The sequence below is a fragment of the Taeniopygia guttata genome, chromosome 20 (assembly GCF_048771995.1).
Source record: "Taeniopygia guttata chromosome 20, bTaeGut7.mat, whole genome shotgun sequence".
Taxonomy (NCBI): Eukaryota; Metazoa; Chordata; class Aves; order Passeriformes; family Estrildidae; genus Taeniopygia; species Taeniopygia guttata.
Genome location: NC_133045.1, coordinates 4,979,071 through 4,999,980, shown reverse-complemented (window position 1 = coordinate 4,999,980; position 20,910 = coordinate 4,979,071). Strand labels below are relative to the sequence as shown.

Sequence of the window (20,910 nt, the reverse complement as noted above, 5' to 3'; positions counted from 1 at the left end):
GCAGAGATCCCCACCAAGAGCACCTCTGTCTGTTTTGGGAGATGCAGGAGATCTGATCCTCATTGCTAGATCTGTGAGCAAGAACAAGATCCCTCCCCATCTGTTTTTAGTTCACCTTTAAGCTTAAAGAAAATTCTTATTTTTCAGTCAGTTGTTTGTAAGAAATGCTTTTGATATGTTTCCCACATTTCACAGGCTGAGGCAATCCCATTCCAAGCCTCCATCAGCACCCAATTCGTGCTACAACAGAGAAATCCTGTTTCTTTCTGTTCATCTGATCACAAAGAATCATTCCCAGGGAAAGGAGCCCACCCCACCAGGAGCATCCAGCGAGGCTGGATCTCACACAAGCAGCTGCAAGCAGTACAGTTGTATAATGGAAACCTGACCTACAAACCCTGAACCAAATTCTACTGCTCCCCTTCGAGCAGTGAGCACGTGAAGGCTGCACACATCTTCTGCCCTGGCTGCTGCCACCTCCCACAGCTGTAACCCCAGCTTGGCTCCACATCCCAACAGGACTGTTAGCTCCCCTCCATCCAGCACAGCTGGCAGGAAGAGGACCACCAGCAAAAAGTGAGTTCAAAATGAGACCTGGCTGCATAAATCGTATCATCTGTGCCACCTACAACTCAGGGATGAACGTGGTTTGGTGGCCAAGCTCTCCACACATCAGCACCCACTTCTGGGTTGAAGGGCACGCAAAGGCCCAGCTGGTGCTGCCTTTTCCAGCAAACAGGGCAGCAGCAGCACTGGAGCGAGGGACATTCCCCAGCACACACATCCCTCATGGAGCAAACAGCTGCTCTGGGACAGAACAGCTCCGTGGGCTCAGAGCACCAAGGTGACAACCAGGTGACACAAACCTCTTAGCCTTGCTCACCAGCACAACCCCAGCTCCTCAGGAGGGCTCTTTCTCTTCACAGACCCAACAACCAGATTGGTTTGAGGTGTTTTGTGCCTGCGATGCACCAAAGACATTAAGAGGAAGAATATATTGCACCAGAGAGTCTAACAAATAACACACCCATAAAAGCAGAGATGAAAGCTCAGCACATGCAGGAAAATCACAGCAGCTGGGAACTGCAGAGTCACCCTGGGAAGGGGACAAGAGGCAAGGCAAAGCCATCTCCTCCTGCACCCCAGCACCAGCCAGGACAGCCCTGCTCAGGTGGGAATATGGACAGACCTGAGCCCCAGAGCAGCTCAGCAAGATGCACAGACCCTCCCTTGGGTTTGTATTCCGCAGTAAAATTCCAAAAAGCATTAGAAGGAGCTTCTTCAAAGGACTGTGGAAGGACCAGGAGCTCTCATAAGAAGGTCCTTACACTGCCAGCAGTTTTGAGATGCTTTGCAACCATCTGATTCCTCCTTCCCCATGCAGCATATTCAAATAAAGGAGTTTCTTCAGAGAGTGGGCTTGATTGGAATGACAAGGTTTCCCAGCTCCCTGGCTGGAAATCCCTTATTTTCCTACAGCCTTGCTGAAAACAAGGAGAAATCTTCTGTTGGTGAAGCACACTGCCAGCAGTGATGGACAGGGGCCAGGCTATGCTGACACACTGACCAGCCCTACTTGGCCACCACGTGTCCATGGACACAGGGTACAGCACCTCCCCTCACAGGTCACACTGCCCCCTCACACAAAAAACAGATAAAATAAAAGGATAAAAGCTGCCCTGCTGGACTCATTCCAAGAGAAAAACCAGCCCAGTCTGCAGTCAGGAAAGGGCTATATGAGCCAGCTGGGAAGATGCTCCTTCACCCCCACCTGCCTCTCCCAGCGGGCAGATTGAGCATGTTACAGACATCAGGAGCACAGTGAGAGAGGTTTCAGCCATCACATGGAACCCCAGTGGATAATAACTCACTAAACACCCGATTCACTTAATGACTGTAGCAGCAGCTTCACAAAACATGGGTGATCCCAGAGGTACTCAGTGCTTTGCTGCTGCTCCCAGCCACAGGAAGCAGCCAAGCCCCACAGCAAGGCAGGAACACTGAGATTTCCCCCAGCTGCTCTTATCTTGTCTCACAGTGTTGGAAACTGGGACCTATTGAGAGCAAACAAACAGGCCATGGCACTCACTGAACTCTGCTCCAAATCACGTGCAGGGACAGGCTCTTCATGCAGGAGTGACAAGGAAGATGCATCTGCAATAGTTTTATGGCACATCAGCATAGAAAATGGGTTTATGCCCCTAAAAGCAGTGATTAAAATTCCAAGATGTCACAGATTTTAATCCTGAGCTAATTTTTCCTCTGTTCTATGCTGTAGCATGCATCACCACCATCAACAGAGCAGAACTCTCAAAAATCAGATTTCCTGAAGCTAGAGTACAACAAAATTATGTTTTCTACAGCAAATCAGTTCAACAGAGGCTCAATAAAACATGATTGATAATTAGTGTTTTCTTTTTGGCAGCTAGTAGCAATTGTCTTCTCCTTAAGCCTAGTGCATTTGCCAATTTAAAATGAATCTGTCCAAAAATGAAACAAAACATCTGCCAAAAAAATTCCCAGTGAATATTGGTTAAGATTTACGAAGTTCCACAGCAGAGTGTCACTTGCTGCAGCATCAGACAACTCAACAGTAATTAGGGTAGAGCTGAGACAGCCTTGTGGAAAGAGCCATCAGGCAAATGGAAAATGGATGGGAATAGCTAAATCAGTTTAGATTTCCTTAACAGAGGTAGATCAAAAGGAAACTAACCCGATTAGGAGGGAGAGAGACACTGATCCAGATTCACGGAGCAAAGCAGAACAGCTATAAAGTGATATTTATGCCTGTTTTCCTTTCTAGGGCTGCATAAAGCATCAGCATGTACCAGTAGATCTGGCCCAGATTTATGGGCTAAGGGTAGACCCTTTTAAACCAGGACAGTTTACTTTCCCAGTTAAGTAACTGCCCAAAAAAACCCAAAAATTAAAACAGGCCATAAAAAAACCCCTCCCAAATTCAATTAAACAGAGTAGGTGCCTGCTGGCAGTGCCATTCTCCCTGCTCGGGGCACCTTGTCCCACTTGCAGCAGGGCAGGGATGCATTGCCAGAGCCCAGCTTTTGGCACAGCCCATTTCAGACAGCCCCAGGTCTGGTGCCAGCACTGGCTGTGGCCAGGCACAGGTCTGCAGGGTGGCTCCGTGGTCCCTGACAGCAGGCAGGGCAGCTCAGTGCTGCCCTTGGGATGCTGCAGCACTGAAGGATGCAGGAATGCACCACACAGCCCCAGGAGCACCGTGCTCTGCCAAGGAAAGGCTGACCCAGACCCTGCTCCTGCACCAGCCATCACCTCCTGCAGCAAAGCCTCTGCTGCACAGAGCTGCCAGCACTGCTGCCAGGGGCTCATCCCAGCTGAGGCAGCTGCTCAGTGACTTTGGGGGTCCCCAGGCCACCCCAGCACCCTGTGCCACAGCCACAGCCTCTCCTCAGCCCCAGGACAAGTGCCTTTGCAGCAGCACCCACACGCTGCCAGGCTGAAAAGCTCCACGAAGCCACTCTGCTGTCCCCAAACCCCACGGGAACAACTCGCTGCCCAGAGATGAGGAGAGCACAAAAGCTCCCTGCCACCAGCAGTCTCAGAGAAGGCCACCCTGGCAGTGTCCCCACACGCTCTTGGCAGCCCTGCTGCTTTCCAGGGCTGAGTGTCCCAGGGGATGTGTGAGCACAGGTACACAGCATTTTTCCAAAGCAAATACACTCGCAAGCCTGTGACACTGTGGTTCAGGTTAAACACCTGTGCCCCGAGGCAGCGTTTTACAGCACCGCTCTACACCAGGAATCCTGCCCAATCTAAAGAGGCTTTTGTTGCTCGGGAGGCTGTCCCAGAGCCAGGACAGCACTCACCCTGCTCTGACAGCAACACCTCCAGCCTCCCTCACCTTCTCCATAAGCACTTCCACCAGCAAACCCTCTCACAGCTCTGTCTCATCCTGCTGGCTTCTACCCAGCTGTGGAGAATCCAGACACCCCAACAAGAGCAAAGGCGTGCCCAAAATAAAAGAACCCAAAGTCCTCTCATATTTTAGTGAGAGATAACCATGGCCAAGACTTTGGATGAGTCCCACCAGACCTCCACACTCCTGCACGTGTCAGTGGAACCAGGCACCTCTCCCAAGGAGCTGATATTGCACTGGATGTTATTGGGATCTGACACAGAAGCTGTTTTGGGACAGGGCAAAACCAACTCTGCCCACTGCAGTGCCAGCAAACACCCTGTTCGTGCCCTCCAGCACCACGATGCCTGGGTGACCAAGCAGTTCTTTTCATGTTCCAGTCACACAGGGACCAGCGCTGGGCTGGTAACCAGGATCAGCCTGCTGGGTTTGGAAAGCCTCTCTGGCTGTGGCACCTCCATGCAGAGCTCTCAGCAGAGACAGGACACCGACAAACGAGGCCACAGCCACGAGCAGCACGGCACAAGGAGCAGCTTTACACAGATGTGAGCAGCTCAGTGGGTTGGTAAACAGGATCCCCACTTCTTTCCTGTTCCACAGCTGGAAAACCCACAGGCCCTTCCTGCAGGAAGGGAAGGAGGAGGGTGGGGAGCCCACAGCACTGGGGTCAGCTTCCAAAACTAGGGTTTCCCAGGGAACCACTCCTGCCCATGGCACACACAAGATTTTTCCACTGCTGCTGGGAGCTCCTGGTTCTGGTCGGGGTGATCCCTGAGGGACTCAAAATGCCATGTCAATATATTTTAATACCATGGGGCAGGGATTAATGGGGTGGTCCGTACAGCAGCATCCAGCAGGAAGGAGCTGAGCCTTCTTCACATGGACTCTGGATCCTATGGAGCATAGTGCTTTAGGTGACCCAACCAAACTGACTGCAATAAAGGCAAAATACCCAAATATCTTCAGAGGTCTGTGCCAAAATGCTCAGGGATCCTCAGGAAGCCCTCAGTCAGTGGTAGCTGAAGGTAGCTGAAGAGCTCAGCCCAGCACAGCTGAGTGAGCAAGGTGTTTGTGGAAGCTTTGAACCCCACGAGAATGGCACGAGGACCAAGCCAAGCCAGGTGTCCTCCTGCTCAGCAAACACCTCTGGCTCAGCACCCCTGCCCTGCTCTCAGCACAGCTCCTTCCACCTCCACCTGCAATCCAAGCTGTCAATCCCACCCCACAGGTGAAAAATCAGCCAACAAATATTGTCCTTGAGCTGCAAGACAAGTCTCTAGATGTAAGCAAAGCAAGAAGTATTTCCTGTTCACTTGTTCCCCGGAGGGTAACTGACAGATCAATGCTGCAGATATTCCCATTACTGAACACATGGCAAATCCTAGAGCACTGACTGAGACAGTGCAATGATGAGCCAAGCCTTGAATTAATGCTACAGATCCAGTGCTGACCTGTACTCAGATGAACCTTTCCTGGCCCTGAAGAGTGGTAGAAAATTGCCACAAATTAGAGTAATTTGGGTCAGGGGACAGAGCAGCAGCTTCTTCATTGCTATTTCACAACTGCATGATTGAAGTTATAAGACATAAATTTCCTGTGAAAGCACAAGGAATCCTGCTTAGGTGCCTTTTCAGGTGAAATTTTAAACCCAGTTGTCCTTCTAATAAAAGCAAAATGGACTTCCAGCACCTCTCCATGACCCACTGCCACCTCCTAAACCAGACATGCTGTGGTTTTGGCACAGCACCCAGCAGCAGGTTGGAAGCTGGCTGGCTACAGCCTAGACTGGAACTTCATATCACACTCAGGCCTTGCATCACTGCTGTGATAGCATCAAGCTTTAGGAGGATAGAAACCCCTGTGATAAGTGCCTGACAGGCAGGAGGATGTCACTGCAGATCCACGGGGACTGTCCTCCTTTGCTGGAGCTCTGGCTCCTTCTAACACCTGCTATTTCAGGCTGTTAAAGCACAATTTTAATTAAAACAAGAGGGCCATTTAAGCTCTTGTGGAGCCCTGCTCTAGCCTTGCTAATTAAAGACAAAGTGACAGGATCTGAAATGACAAAATAAACCAGGTCTGAAAAGTTTGAGAGGCACAGGATGAGTTGAGCTCTAAGTAGGTTGAAGCTTGCTCTCTGTGGGAGCACTGTGTGCTGTCCAGCCCCTGGTTCCTCAGTGAGGTCCTGGTCTCTGTGGAGCTGATGGGCTCTCCAGAGGGTGAACCACAGCACCCCAGGTCAGACCTCACCTGTCCTCCCTGACAGCACACAAATCCAAAGCCAGTGTTGGCAGACAGATAGAGGAAGTTCTCTCCAGGTCCCCAACACGGGTGGAAAGGCTGTTCTTTACTGCAGGCTCCCTGCTCCTCTCCAGCCCCAAGAGGCTGAGCTGGGATGGATTTCCAGGTGAATTCCTTGACCCAATCATTGGCCAAACCACAAACACCCTGCAGCAATGAAACCTTGGTGCTCCGTTCCTGTGCAAGGACTTTGTACTTTTCATTCAACATTAATGAATAGGGTAAAACTTTGCTGTTTTTTGATAAGGATGGGTTTGACTCAGAGAATCCTACAGATCAGAAAATTTAAGACCATTAATACACCAAGCCATCGTGTCTCAGTCCTTATCATTGCAATCAGAACCACAGAAGTGTCAGCATCTCACCTCTAACCCTCACTGCTCCAAATGGAAATGCTTTGAAGGTGCCAAAATCTTCCCCAGCCACTCAAAACGTGGATGTGCCCAGACAGATGCAGGTGTAACACAGACAAAACAGAAGCTGTGTGCAGGTAACTCTGTCACAGACACCACCAGCTGCCAGCCAGACTAAAACAAGGCTGGTGCAAGCAAGGAGAACAGTGTGACAGTGCCTTAGAGATTAATTCCTGCTCTAGTCTCCCCTTTTTTAGAGGTGAACTCTATAGCAATAGCCCTTAGGACAAATAAATGTGAGTGTTGTTTTGTTTGGTGGGTGGGTTGCTTGGGGTTTTATTATGGAGGAGGATTGTGGTTAACATTTTTTTTTTTTACTAATGGGATTTCTCTTGTCAGCCCAGGTAAAGGCAAACCAAAATAAATGAGATTTTGGAAGTTTCCCATTACATTTCAGAGTTTGATGCTCTTATACTCAAGGCAGGGATTTTTTTGCTGCTTTAAAATCAAAGCCCAGCACAGTAGACCAAACCACCAGAGAAATGTGAATTAAGGCCTAGCTTGAAAATCTTAGCCAAACTGAGAAATGCTACAAACTGTTATAAAAAGGTATTCAGAGCAGGAGAAATGCCCCAGAGTAACTAAAGCCCATTTCCCACATGAGTGGCACTTGCAGCCAGCCTACCTCACAATATCCAGGGAATCCAGAGGCCAAATCCAGCAACAAACAGTTGCAAATTGTAGGGAGCTCAGTGGAAACTGCATCTGCTTGCTCCGAGCTGCACATGGGCTCTTGTTCCCCGAATTAAAAGGGAGTGCAAGGTGCTTGATTGCATCTTGGCTCTTGATTACAAATGCACCAGCAACCAGAATTAAACAGTTGGCTTCCTGGCCTATTTAGCATCCTTTAGGCTGGGTTAGAGGGTGGGCAAGGCTTAGGAGGTGTTTTCATATACCAGCATCTGAGGTTTTTTACATTTTTTTTTTTCTCAAGACACTTGCAGCAAATGATAAAATTTGCCAAAGATCTGGCCAAGCTCCAGAGGGAAAAACAAGCAGTGGAAGTGTCTGTAGAAGCAGCTCTGCACTAGTCTATAAGGCACTGCCTGAACCAGCTGCCATAGCAACTGCTATTAAAGAAAGAATTAGAGCATTCTTCACGGAAGTAGAAAACTCCCAGTCAATAAGTGTAAGGATAAGATGCAAAGCAAAACAAAACAAAACAAAACAAAAAAAAAACCCATAAAAAAAAGAGGATAAATATAAGCAAGTAGGAAAAATACGCACAACTGAATGAGAAGCAGGGCTCCTTGCACAGGTATATGTGCTCTGGTGTCTATGATGCCTATAAATACACTAAGATACCTAACTCCACCCTCATTAGCAAGCATTTTAGATACAGTTGATCCTGCCTTGGGGCAGGAGGTGGATTACATGACCTCCTGAGGCCCTCTCAACCTCTATTTTCCATGATTCTAGGAGGGAGAAATCTACACCAGCTGAGCTGACCTGGCCTCACTCCAGAAAGGCAGGAATTTAAATCTGGAAAAAAAATAGATTTAATCCACTTTTCAAGTTCTCCTTGACCAGGAGAAAGGGGCAGAAAGCAGAGCCTGCAACCACAGCTTAGAAGCAACTTCTTCCTGGCCAGAAATGAATTTTCAGCTATACCAGGGGTAAAGCAGCAACATCAGTTTCACCCTGCAAGAAAGATTCACCCCCTAGAGTATTGATCTCCCCACCAACATTCATTGGCAAAGAACAATCAGACACGTGGCTGCAGACCTGTGGTTTTGGTTGTGGCTTGCTGTACAAAATACACTCGAAAACAGAATGACACTGCAAATAGCCAGCAAGCTCTCAGGAGCAATCAGGCTCATGTCCTATCCCTTGGCAGAACTGGATTAGACCCCACAGCAGGACAGAGCCTTGGCTCTCACAGCCAAGGACAGAAAAGACAAAATTCCCCTCTGGGTTGCGCTGCTTTTTACACAGGAAGACACCAGAGGTCCTTGACGGAGCTGCTGTTTACGCTCTCCAGTTCCTCACTACTGGACTGGGACAAAATATCAGAATAAATCATGTGAGACTCCATTTTCTTCATGTGGAAAAGCCAATTCTTTATTCACACAACTTATTTTATACTGTTTTTACAGAACCTGTGTGCAACTGTAATTGGTTAATAGTTTTCTTGCCAATTACTCTATTGGTTAGTAAAAGGTATTTTACTTGTCCATCAAATCTCTCTGTTCTTAAACTGTTTACATATTTCCTTCACTGATTTTCACAGGACAGATTTAGTGTTTATGTAGGTGCTAGCTGTTTTTCACCTAGGAATAGATTGTTATGTTAACCACCTGTTCACACCAAGATTGTTTTCACATGGAACTTGCAAAGTTCTAGCTGCACTTAGAAGAAATGACAGGCCAGCCGTCAATCTAACAGAGCAGGCATGATTTTATGAAGAATTTCTTTGATAATTTTTCTACCTGATTACAACAACAAAGCACACCATGAGCGCAGGAAACAACACTCACATGGAAGGCAGCCAGGCAGGCAAGAAACACTCTGCCTGCAAGAAAAACCCCCATGTCTCCTCTCCTGGGGCAAGGACCTGGCTGGGATGTTGTGCCAGCCCTTCCAGCTGTTATCCCACCGAGCAGGAGGCAGCAGCACTCCATCCCACCCAGAGCCCTCCTCCTGCACATGGCAGGCAGTGGTCCCCTCAGGAGGAAACACAAGGACAACCAAGCTGGGCAGTTACAGGTTTAGAAAGAGCCACTTGTCGCCCTGATTCTTAAGATTTTCTAATGCCTTCTGAGTTTACATTCTGTTAGAGAATTTTCTCACACAATTTTCTATAAACAACATATTGTTTTGCATTCCTTCATAGAGGTGGAGAAACTTGATGTACTGGTAATTTGTCCAATGTCTTTGGAGAGGTGGCACATTCACTCTGCAATCCAATTCCACCTTTGGAAAAGTATGAAGCTGGAGTCAGAAAATAAACCTTCATTCTTTTCACCTTACAAACAGCAGTGGCTCGTGTCATGCTTTCACGTGTCCTAACGTGACAGTCACCGACATAACAGCAAGTAGCAGCAGATTTGGAATCTGGGGTTTGACATTGGCAGCTCTGCAGACACCACGAAACCAGCAGGCATGCAAGGCTGCCTCCATGCCCCAGGCAGCAGGACAGGCAAGGGAAAGGTTAAATGCCACTGATTCAGCACCTGTAGGCTGGGACATCTCCAGGCACCTGGTTGAATTAAGGTCCCATTGATAATCTGCCTTGTGCTCACAAAGTCTGACGTTCAGTTCTGAGCCCTCCCTGCCGTGATTTGGCCGGGCAGGGCTGGGAGCAGATGGTGACCTGACATATCCCACCTAATGTGCCCTGCAGCACAACCTGAGCAGCTCCTCTCCTCCCGAGGCAGGGACACTCACACACCGACACACCAACACCATTAACACCACCCAAAATCCAAGGAAATGCCCAGTTTGCATTTAGGTGCACGTGCAACCAAGGAGACACTGAGTTTCTCCTCCAAAACACACTTCTGGAAACACACTTTTTCTCCTCCAAAACACACATTTGGCCAAATGTTGGAAGACGATTAAGTGATTTAAGCTACTTCTTGTAAGAAACAAAATCTTGACAATAGTGATTGGCCGATCCCTGTTTGATTAAAAAAACCTTAAACCCAAACAGACCATTCTTACCGCAGTTGGAATCCAATGTTTGTTCATTTCCCTGTAATCCTATTACAAAACACACCAGAAATATTTTCAGTGGTATCAGAAATGGTGGGAGGCAGCACAAGTGTAAAAGCCAGAAAATGAAATGATGTGTAAATTACCAACTTTTGAGAAATAAGTATCTCTGATCAAACTTTTTCGTTTAAAGAAAAATTGTCAAATGAACTGTTGAAGTGGACTCCAGATTTGGGAAGGGAGGGGGGCCTCATCCCAGGAAAACCTTAGATGGACTTTCAGTGTTAATTTTGAGATAGGAAAGTTGGCATTTGGATATAATTTCCCCACTTGACTGAATTTCAGAGAGTAGGGGGAAAAGAAATTTTAAAATATTTACTTGTTATGACAACAGAGAAAGATGCTGATTCAATATTGCTCATGCTTCCAGATGCCTCTAGTTAGCTGCCATATGCAAATCACCCCACGCTGGCATCACATCCAAAGTGCATGAAAAAGCCAAGTTAAAATGTGGCCAAATACGTGAATCTGCTTTTGGAAGACATACCAACCCCCATTAACAAAATTAACAAAATTCATCATTGCCAAGGGCTCCCACACACAGTTTCCCAAAGAGGACAGCTCTCATTTCCACACCCAGCGAGTTTGAAACTCAAGAAATGCCTTTGTTATTGAAAAGAAACTTAATTTCTGACTCAAACCATTCCCAAATACCCAGATAGACACTCAGCCTGATGGTGATAAGAGATCTTTTCTTTTCAGAGCCCTTCAAAGGACACAAAACCCAGGGGAAAAACCTTCTCAGAGAGATAAATGCACTTACTCACAGACCTGGACACAGGAACCCCGCAAAAAAAAAGCTTCAGGAGATTAATAATGTGGGTGGAAAATTAAGGCACCTCATAAAGGGTTTGAAGTAACAAGGGAACAGATCACATCAGCTTGGAAAGGTTAAAGAAAGCAATTTATAGACACTAATTAGTGCCTCTTTTAAAAGTGCCTTTGCAAGTGACAAGGTTGGGTTTATTCCAGAGACTGCAGCGTGGTCAGAGCTGCTCGGGGATGCTCCCAGGAAGGTGCCTGAACCATGCTGGGCACCACGGCACAGGAGCAGGAGATTTGGGATGGCACAAGGGGAAGCAGGGAGATGTGTTGATAGGAACAAGTTGCTTTCTGCCCAGGGAAATCTTCCCCACACAGTGAGCTCCAAGCTCACGCCCTCTGCTCTGTCACTGGAACTGTTTCACCAAGTGCCAAGTGCAGGCCACCAAAGCTGAGTTTTTCTTCACTTCCAGGCTCACCAGGAGCTCCCAGTGCAAACAGCCCAGGTGTGCAAAGGGAGCTCCAGACAGCAAATGCCACATGTTTGTACAAGCAGCCACTTTACCCACCTCTGGGATCTGGTTTTTTCAGTTTACAGAACACCAGCTTGTCTCCCCACGCTCTGGGGCTACTTTTAGACAAGCTCAGTGATGTGGAAAGACCTGGACATGACAGCCCTGGCTGCTTTTGGGGACAAGGTGCTGCCCTGGGAATGGCAGGACCAGCCTCCTCTCCATGGTTTCAGTCCATCACCTCATAGAACAACCTCAAAGGGCCACAGCCCTCAGCAATTTCTTATCTTCTCAAATCCTTTGCAATCAGTTGAGCAGCTCATAAAGCATTCCTTTATTGCATTATAAAGCAACTCCTTTGCAGCCAGAGGCAGCATCCAGCACCACACCCCCTGTAAGCTCTGTGTGGGCTCGGGGTCCTCCCTTGGCACCATCCCTTTGAAACCAGCTCAGGGAAGCCCAGAGCTGGGTGAGGACTGCAGTATATTTCCAAGTAAACTGGAGATGGTGTGGGATGCCCCTCCCCAGCAATCCCACAGAGGAGCACGGACCAGGTCCAGCCTGGCAGCTGGGAGTGCTCTGGGCTCCCACCTCAGGCTCACCCAGGAGCTGTCTGGAGCTATCCCAGCTTGCCAAACAGAAGGTCCAGGCAGCACCTACAGCCCAGGGCACTGCTGCTCTCAGTCTGGGGTCACTGCCTGTCACCCCTGGGGTCACTGCCTGTCACCCCTGGGGTCACTGCCTGTCACCTCGCTGTCCCCACTCACATCTGCCACCAGCCTGTTTGCAGCGTGCTCCCTGCCCCGCTTCTGTCAGCAGACATCCAAAGGAGCTTTTAATAGCAGCTTGTTTGTAAAACCTGGGTGTTTTGACAGATCTGTTGCAGCAGATGAGAGGAACAGGCAGACAGGAGCCATCACCCCTTCACAGCTCCTGCCCACGCTGGGGCTGATGGTGTCCAGGAGCCCATGCCTTCAGTCCTGCTTGGCCACCACACAGACTATGGAGCCACAGAATAATTTGGGTTGGAAAAGATCTCCAGGATCGAGTCCAGCCATTCTGCCAGCACTGCCAAGGCCACAACTAAACCATGGCCCCATGTGCCACACGGATGCATCTTTTAAATCCCTCAGGGATGCTTGCTCAACCACTGCACTGGGCAGTCTGTGTCTGGGCTGGACAACCCTTTGGGTGAAGAAATCTTTCCTAATAACCAATCTAAACCTGCCCTGGGGTGCAACTTGAGGCCATTTCCTCTTGCCTTTCACATGTCACCCGGCACACAGTAGCTCCCTCAATTACACCTGGACAAGAGGCAGGCAAAGGACAGTGAAAGCAGCATGTCCAGGACCTCAGGGCCCCTGAAGAGCAGGGCTGGGTTCTGCACCCACCAGCTCCATCCTACAGCACTCAATACCACCTCAGGAGGTGGTGATACACACCACAGCCTCAGGCAGCATCTGGACAGAGAACCAACTCAGTACCCAACTCCACTTTCTCCTGACTTCATTGCACAGCACCTGCCACCATCCCCTCTCCCACTTTGGGGATGAGAATGATAAAAATAAGCAGAGAAGTCACAAGGAATGGGAATGGCACAGGCGCCCAGAGGCAGCTCGGAGGTGACACGTGCCAGCTGCGCCCCCAGCTCCAACCTTCCTCACACTGACTTACCAACCTCTTAATCATTTATATTTCACCTCCCCCTCCACATCCCACATGGAAACAAAAGATGATTCATATAGCAAAATAATCACCTGGGACCTCCAAAAGCCCACGAGTTTCCACACTTTCTTGATAAGGAATTTTGCCAGCTTGGCACCTGGGTTTGACTCTGTCCCCTCCTCCCTTTATACTGGTCCCACATCACAGAGGAGGCAGAGCTGGCACAGAACCTGCCCACACACTACTTTTAGGACTTAAATTAATTCAGCACAAAACAAATTCACTGTAATAACTTGAGGCATCTGAAAAATCCAGCTACTTGGGAAGCATGTGTACCCTGGGAATACTGCCCCTTGTCCTCTCCATACGGTGGGGAAATTGAATTTCTGTCAGCAGGGAAGTGGTTTTGTAACATTTGGGTTTTATCAGCAGCATCACATTGGAAAGAGCAGCTGCTGGTTCAAGCCCACAACCTGGGCTTGCTCACAGAAAGAGGTGAACAGGATTATGGTGCCAAAAGAGACCCACAGTGATGGATTTTCCCTCAGAGGAGGAAAAAGAGTGAACGTGGGAGCTGAAAGATCAATTCTGCAGCTTCAGCAGTGAAGTATCCATGTCCACACGTGGTGCAAGACCACTGTCCACAGGATGCTGCCACCAGAACACTGGTGTCAGGAGCACAGCCGTCCTTCAGCAGGGCCCTGAGCACAAACACCACCACCATCCCTGCCTCCCTCACACAATGAGAAAGCATCTGGAGGACAGGCAGGGAGGAGCTTTCCTCCTTCCAAACAGCCCAGATCCCAAACCAGAGAGAGCTGAAAGCAAAACCACAAGGCTGGGCCTCTTGCAGGCCCATCACAGCCACAGCCACAGCGCTGAGCAGAGGCACCAGTGCCACACGAAAGGAAGATGGTAAAACTCTCATCATCTGTCCCAAGGCTGTGACTGGAACAGCTGGGTGTGAAACCCAAACCACAACCTGCCAGTACCTGCCAGCACAGGCAGAGGTGATGGAAGTCCCAGACGTGTCCCCCCAGGCAATGCCAGCAGTCACTGCTGGAGCCCTCCTAGAGGACCACAGCAGCTCAGAGAAGCACAGGGCCACTGAAGCAGAGAGCTGCAGAGAGCTATGAAACCTCTAGAGCAAGGAAGGAACAAATAAAAGCCAGACAAAAAAAGTTCCAGGGATGATCACAGGTCTGCTGTCCCGGGGAGGTCACAAATGCACAAAGAACCAGAGCCAAGGCAGGGCTTGGCAAATGCAGTGTCCAGGCAGGGTCACCACTGTCCATGCTCTGTTTCCAAACAGGAGCAGAACACACACACAAGGACAAATTACAGTGCAAAAAAGGCTTGCTCAGAAACAGGGACATGACTTTGGGGAGATTCTTCACGAGACAAGATGAGGTCCTTGCCTTCCACCCACGTACCAGGCAAGGATACACTGCCTCTTGTAGAGGGTGCTGGAAACTAGGGCGACATTCCCTAGCAGAGATGCTCAGCTGGCCAGGTTTCCTAAGCACCCTCCTCTGCCATGCCAAGGGATCAGGAAGATCACACCAATTTTGCTGCCTTGCAGAGCACCAACCCCAAAGGCTGCTCCAGCTCTCCTGCAGGAGATATTTTTACTCTTCTGCAGAGAAGCACTCTCCAGCTCCCCAGAGCTCACAGATTATCCCCCATGCTGTGCTGAGGCTAATGGTTATTGACTTTTAGACGTATTTTTTCCCTCCTCCCTTCAGATTTTGTAGCAAAGCACTTTCATCCACTTTGAAATGGTGCAATTAAACCAATTTCAGAACGATTTGCAGGTTTGTTCTTCAAGAAGCAGTAAGCAAGGCCATGCTTCCCAGTATTTTGGGAAAAAATTCATACATTCACATAGCTCTGAATCCATGCCCTCAAGCAGGGAAAGTGAAGAGATTTACACTGGCATGTAGATCCCCTCGACAGACTCCTCTAAAACCCCTGAGAGGCACGCCCAGAAGGCAAGGAAGCGTTTCACACCTCCTGTAAGTGGGAAGTGTGAGAAGGAAAGAGATGAAAACTGCCTTCCTTCACCCAAACCTCAGTCACAACTCCTGCCCTATCCTGGCACTCCTGCACCCACTCCTGATGCCAGCCAAGGTAACGCTGGTGTCACACGGGGACCTCGGGGCTGTGTCAGAGCTGGCAACGCTTTAAAGCCCAACACCACACCAAGGGCAGTCCATGGATGACAGCACAGATGTCTGGCACACCACAGAGGGTTTCACACCACAGGCAGCCAGACAGAACCTGCCAGGCACCAGCACTGTACCTTCCTCCACGTCATTCCTCAGAGAAGCCTCCAGCAGAGCAACGCTGGCTTCAAAAGACACTTTCTTTCTGTTCACAGCATTTCTCTTCTTTTCATGCTTCCTCTTCTTGTGCTGCATCTCCTTCTCATACTGGGCCCATTTCTTCAGCTGCTGAGCTCTCCGTTTCTGGGCTGCCCGCAGCCTCTCCAGCGTGGGCACCTTGTCCAGCAGCTGCAGCTCGGTCAGGAGGTCCACGTGGGCATCCATGGCTTCAGCGGGACAGGGACGGGCAGGATGTCCCAGTGGGAAGGGATGTCCCACCACAGCTCCTCTGGTTGGCAGCCTCCTGCTGCTATACCAGCATCCCGAGGCCGAGCTGGGGAGGGCCCATGGCAGAGTCCCGGAGAATGTGGTGGGAACCTGGAATGAGGAGAAAAGCAGGAGACATCAGCTATCATCAAGCACACGAGTTCAGCCTGCTGGAGAACACAACAGGCAACATCTATCACCTCAAAAGGCAGCTGAGTTAACTGTGCTTTAATTGCTCTAATTGCTTTAATTGTTCTTACCAGCCTTGGTGATTTCCCCCACTCCAAACAACCCAGCCAAACCCTCTTGATTAAGCAGAAGTTCCACTGTGCAACTCTTCATGTCTATTGCTCACATTAACCCTCTCCCACAAGCAGAATAAAGTGTTAAGGAGCACAGATCTTCCACATGTTGGATACCATTTGTCAGACAACTTGGGAGCAGTTTGAGCACTGATACTCCCGTCCTTCCCTGGGCTGGTCCTCTCCACCAGCCCTGTTCCAGGTGTCCCCATCCCACAGTCCTGCTCCAATGCACACCAGCAGCCACCTCCCTGAGGCATTTCAGTCTCAGCAGCGAGGCACAGGTCAGAGGGGACCAAGCTGCAGTGCCCAGGGCAGTCACAGACACCAGGTGAGGCCATTCCAGCTGAAATAACCCAAAAGCCAGAGGCTGGGCATAGCTGGGGATACCTGTCTGGTGCCTCGCTGCCAGGCAGGTTTTCCCAGAGGAATTCCACCCACCAGGAGCATCATCTGTGCTGCTCTGCCTCATCCATCCAGCCCCAGCTGAGGACAGATGGACAGACCTGGCTCTCAGGTATTAACAACAACTTAAACCACCTCAGCTCTTAAAAACACGAGGGCTGTGTTCATGTCTCTCTCCCTTCAGGTTTTCTCTTCACCACACACTAAATCACTCTGGTTTTGCTGTTCGGGGTCCACAAGCAATGAGAGCAGTGAGTTGACAGCTCCTGAGCCTCAGTGTGACCACAACAGAAACCTCTGAGCAGGATCACCCACAGTGACCAAGCAGGGACCCAGGGGCAGCTGCCCAGGAGGAGAAAACACAGCCCACATTTCAGATTGAAATAAAGCCAAAATCACAAGCAAACTGAATTTATCCTTTCCAATCACACCTGTGCTTTAAAGCACATTGAAATGGTTCATGAAAAATCCAGGCAAGCAGCACATTATCAGGTATGAGATGAGAGTTTGTGTGGTTCAGCCAGCTCAGAGGGGACAAAGGAAAAAGAAAAATAAAGTGTTGATGGGAAAGGGTGACTGAGGAACTGAAGTATTCACAAGCACTTGAGAAAACCTTAAGACAGCTGAAGCTCAACTCTGCTGCTGCAAAATAGAGGGAGCGACAGCCTTGTAAGGACTGGATGCAGAGAATTTATGGAAAAGCAGCAGAGGGAAGGCAGCTGGACCCAGCTGAGAGCCGTGGTGAGGATACCCAACCTCCCCCATCCAGGTGAGGCAGGAAAAGCCACAGCTCATCCCTGTCAGAGGGGGAAGCAGCCCATCGAGGAGACTCGGAGGGGCTGCAGGGCAGTGTCCACACCACACAGCACATCCACCACATCCCAGGGAATCCTGGCTGAGGCATCCACACCTACTGAGCACTGCTCCAGACCTTCCACAGGGCTTTGACCTTACCTATAAATATCAGGGCAGACGGAGAGCGAGACATGCCATTTCCTCCAACAGATAATTGGTTTGGGAACTGAAAACAAATATACTCAGCTAGAGCACACAGCAGATCCAGGCAGCTGCTTTATCCAGCAAATGGCCAAGGACAGCTTCAGCAGCGCCTGCAAACCTTATTTTGAAGATTTCAGGATAGACCTGAACACACACACACAAAAAAAAAAACGTGTTTAATCCCATTAGAGTGCCAAAAAATGCTTTAGTTCTATACAGGAATAAACACAAATCCTTGTGAAGCTTTTCATAAGAGAGCTACTAACTCAAAATTCAAATTTAATTCACTTGCTAGAGATGGAAAATACCAACTTGTGGCTTAGCATGGCATTGGAAAGCAAGGGAAGGGTGCCATGGCTACTGCACAGCACAAGAGCCACTCACAGCAGTCCCTGACCCCTGCCCACAGCCCCTGTGGGCTGGGACTCACCACAGTCCCCAGAAACCCCACAGAAAATGCATGAATGCACTTCCCAAGAAGCTTTTCTTTTGGGACAGACGCATTTCCCGAGCACTCAGCTGGAAAGCTCTTCAGCACCTCTGGTGAACCCAGCTCCTGCCCCTGGCAAGCATTCCTGGGAAGTATCTTTGTTGGCAATCTCAGTCCCTGCTGCAGCAGCACAGCCTGCAGATCTGAAGCCCCGGTTACAATGCCTCGAAGGAGGGGAGATAAGGGCAGGAAATGCCTCCCGGAATACCGAACAGGCACTCCCACCTTGCTCCTTTTCCAGCCCACTTCTGCCATTGTTTGCTCAAAGATGAACAAATATTTTCCAAAACATACCTGGAGCAGAAATGAGGACCCAATTCTGCAGGATTGTTAAGGCAGGAAACTTTTATTTCAGCATTTCACAATATAGGCTGGAAGTTTTCGCTTTGGGTTTAGGACTGCACCTTGGAAAGTGCAATTTATAAGTAGTAAAGGACAAGTGTGGCTGGGCTTGCCCATGTTTCAGCTTTTCTGCATGCACCTCATCCTCCACAGCTCCTGTGCTCTTGCAAGAGAAGAAATGAGAGATTCAGGTGGTCTGCAAAGGGGAGTGAAATGGAGAGGGGAGATCCACAGACATCATGACATGTCTGGAAGTACCAAATGCCAGCATGTCCTCAATCCAACCAGAAAAAGAACCTCTAAAGGAGCTAAAAGGTCACCCTGAGAGCACTTCCTGAAGTGGACACAGCTCAGCTTCCCCCCAGATATAACTTCCTATCACTCTCACAGACCCCAGAGCCCCAAAAAAGACTGTCCCCATAGCTCTGGCTGCCTGTTTCCAGTGACCTGGTTCCTTCCCTGTACCTGCAGAAATGACACATTGATTTGTGGAACAAACAGGTCAGGCTAATTATAGCACAGGTTCAGGCCCCAGCATTTGCTTACCTGCAAAGTGACACAGAAGTGGCTGTGTGGGTGGCTGTGGCTTGTAAGGCATCACATTTTGGTTTCCGTTTTATTTAAAGAAGCAGAGGGGGCAGGAAAAAGCACCATTCCTCCTGTTGGGCCGAGCTGAGCAGTTTCCATGAGCTCAGCAGCACTGGTGCCACCAGGCTGAGCACATCCTGCCCCCCACACACAGCCCCTGGCCCTGCAGGGACAACGGGGACTGTTCAGGGGCCAAAAGGAAGGCAAGGCACTGCTGCCATCCCCCTCCTGGCACTGCAGCAGGGACAGGCTCACTCTGACCAAAGATTGGCTCCTGCAAAGGGCACACAAGTGTTGGCCAACACCATAGTGTTGTTGTTTTTGGGGTTTTTTTGTAAATTTGCATTTCCTGTATCGTTTGTATCGCCTGACTAAACCCAAAAGTACTCTCAAGGCGAGGTTACTCACTGCCAGTACAAGTGAAGTGGGAGTTTACTGACTCAGGGTTGCAGCTTGTGCCACTAACCCTGTCTGAAGTCATCTCACACACACACTCCTTCCCATTTCACTCTTTGAGGTTGGCACCTGCATCCCTCGTAGGTGAAAACCAAAGGTACTCATTTCCTCCACCAGCACACACTCAGAGCTGCCCCTGACCTTCCCACGAAGCATCCAACCTGCAGACAGTTTGCCACAGCACTGCTGAGGCTGGAGCTGGGTCTGTTAAAGCAGCCACGCTGCTGAGTGAGGCTGGAGAGGCTCCTCATCTCCCCATCTGATGATGGAGCTGTGACCTGCAAATCCTCTGTCACATCTTCCCAAGGCAGCAGTTAGAGCACAGCACGACACTGATGCAGAGCACAAACACTCACAGAACTCCTTCACTTAAGTGTCATCAACCAATTTCAGTTTTATTCTACTCAAAAAAAAAAAAAAATCCCACAAACCATGGAAGAGCAACCCTTGAATGGTACACTTTGAAGTGAAAGGCTGGAGATTCTTTAAAGCTTTCAAGCAAAGGGAAAACAGGAAGGCCCAGAGCAGCCACTTCTGAAGCTAAGGGGATCATTTCCAGCCACTGGATTGCTGATGGTGAGACACCTGCAGGACTGGGCCTGGGTGATCAGGTGAGGTGTCAGCAGCACAAAGCCAAGTCAGTGGCATGAACAGCCAGAAATAACCCTCTCCTCCCCACACCAAGCTGATCTCTCCACTGGAATTGGAAACCAAGCACCAAAGCCTACAGCAGGGATCTGAGTGCACAAGCGGTCAGCAGAGGAGGTGGTGCCTGATAGATTTATTTCATTAACATCAACACCTGCCCCATGGAAGGTGAGCAGCTGCCAAATTCTCCTTTTCTGCCCCCTGCAAGGGTCAAGGCCAATCTGTGTGTTCCTGTCCCATGAAATGCAAGGTGAACAGCCCACTGCAGCCCTTCTGCTGAACCCATCTTCTGGCAGCAGGCACCAATAATGAAGAATTCACAGGCTTTTCCTTCAGCATTGTCCCTGTCTGGGGACACAGACCAGCCAAAGATGCATGTTCTGCATGGGTGCACCTGCTGGGTGCATCAAATCAAGAGGGTCCTTCATGCTTAGACCATCACAGCCTAAAACTGATTTTTCTAAAACTGCCCCTGTCACTTCCTGCCTTTTGGGAAAACACTTCATTAGAGCACCATCAAAAAGGACACTGCACTGAGCCCCACACACCTACAACAGGGACCTGGCCACTGGCTTCTCAAACAAGGACACACAGAGGTGGACACCAACAGTGACCACATGGCAAACTGGGAAGGAGACTTCAAATCACAATCCTCCACAGAATCCCAGCCCCAAACCACTCATTTTCACCTGCAGGGCCACAGGACACAGTCCCTTTTCCTACAGAGCAGCATTTCAAGTCTCCTGAAGGGTTTCCCTTTTTCCTGAAGCCTAAATGTTTCTTTCTCCAGCATCACCCTGCCAGGTTAGGTTGTACCATCTCCCTTG

General features: G+C 49.4%; 1 protein-coding gene across 1 annotated transcript in view; it reads right to left on the bottom strand.

Annotated features, from left to right (window-relative positions):
• PPP1R16B (protein phosphatase 1 regulatory subunit 16B) overlaps positions 1 to 20,910 on the bottom strand; it is a 59,802-nt gene that overhangs the window by 26,568 nt on the left and 12,324 nt on the right. Inside the window, exon 2 of the mRNA XM_030288458.4 lies at positions 15,565 to 15,964. Within this exon, the coding sequence (XP_030144318.4) occupies positions 15,565 to 15,811 (247 nt within the window). The 5' untranslated portion in view covers positions 15,812 to 15,964. The remainder of the gene's footprint in view (positions 1 to 15,564; positions 15,965 to 20,910) is intronic.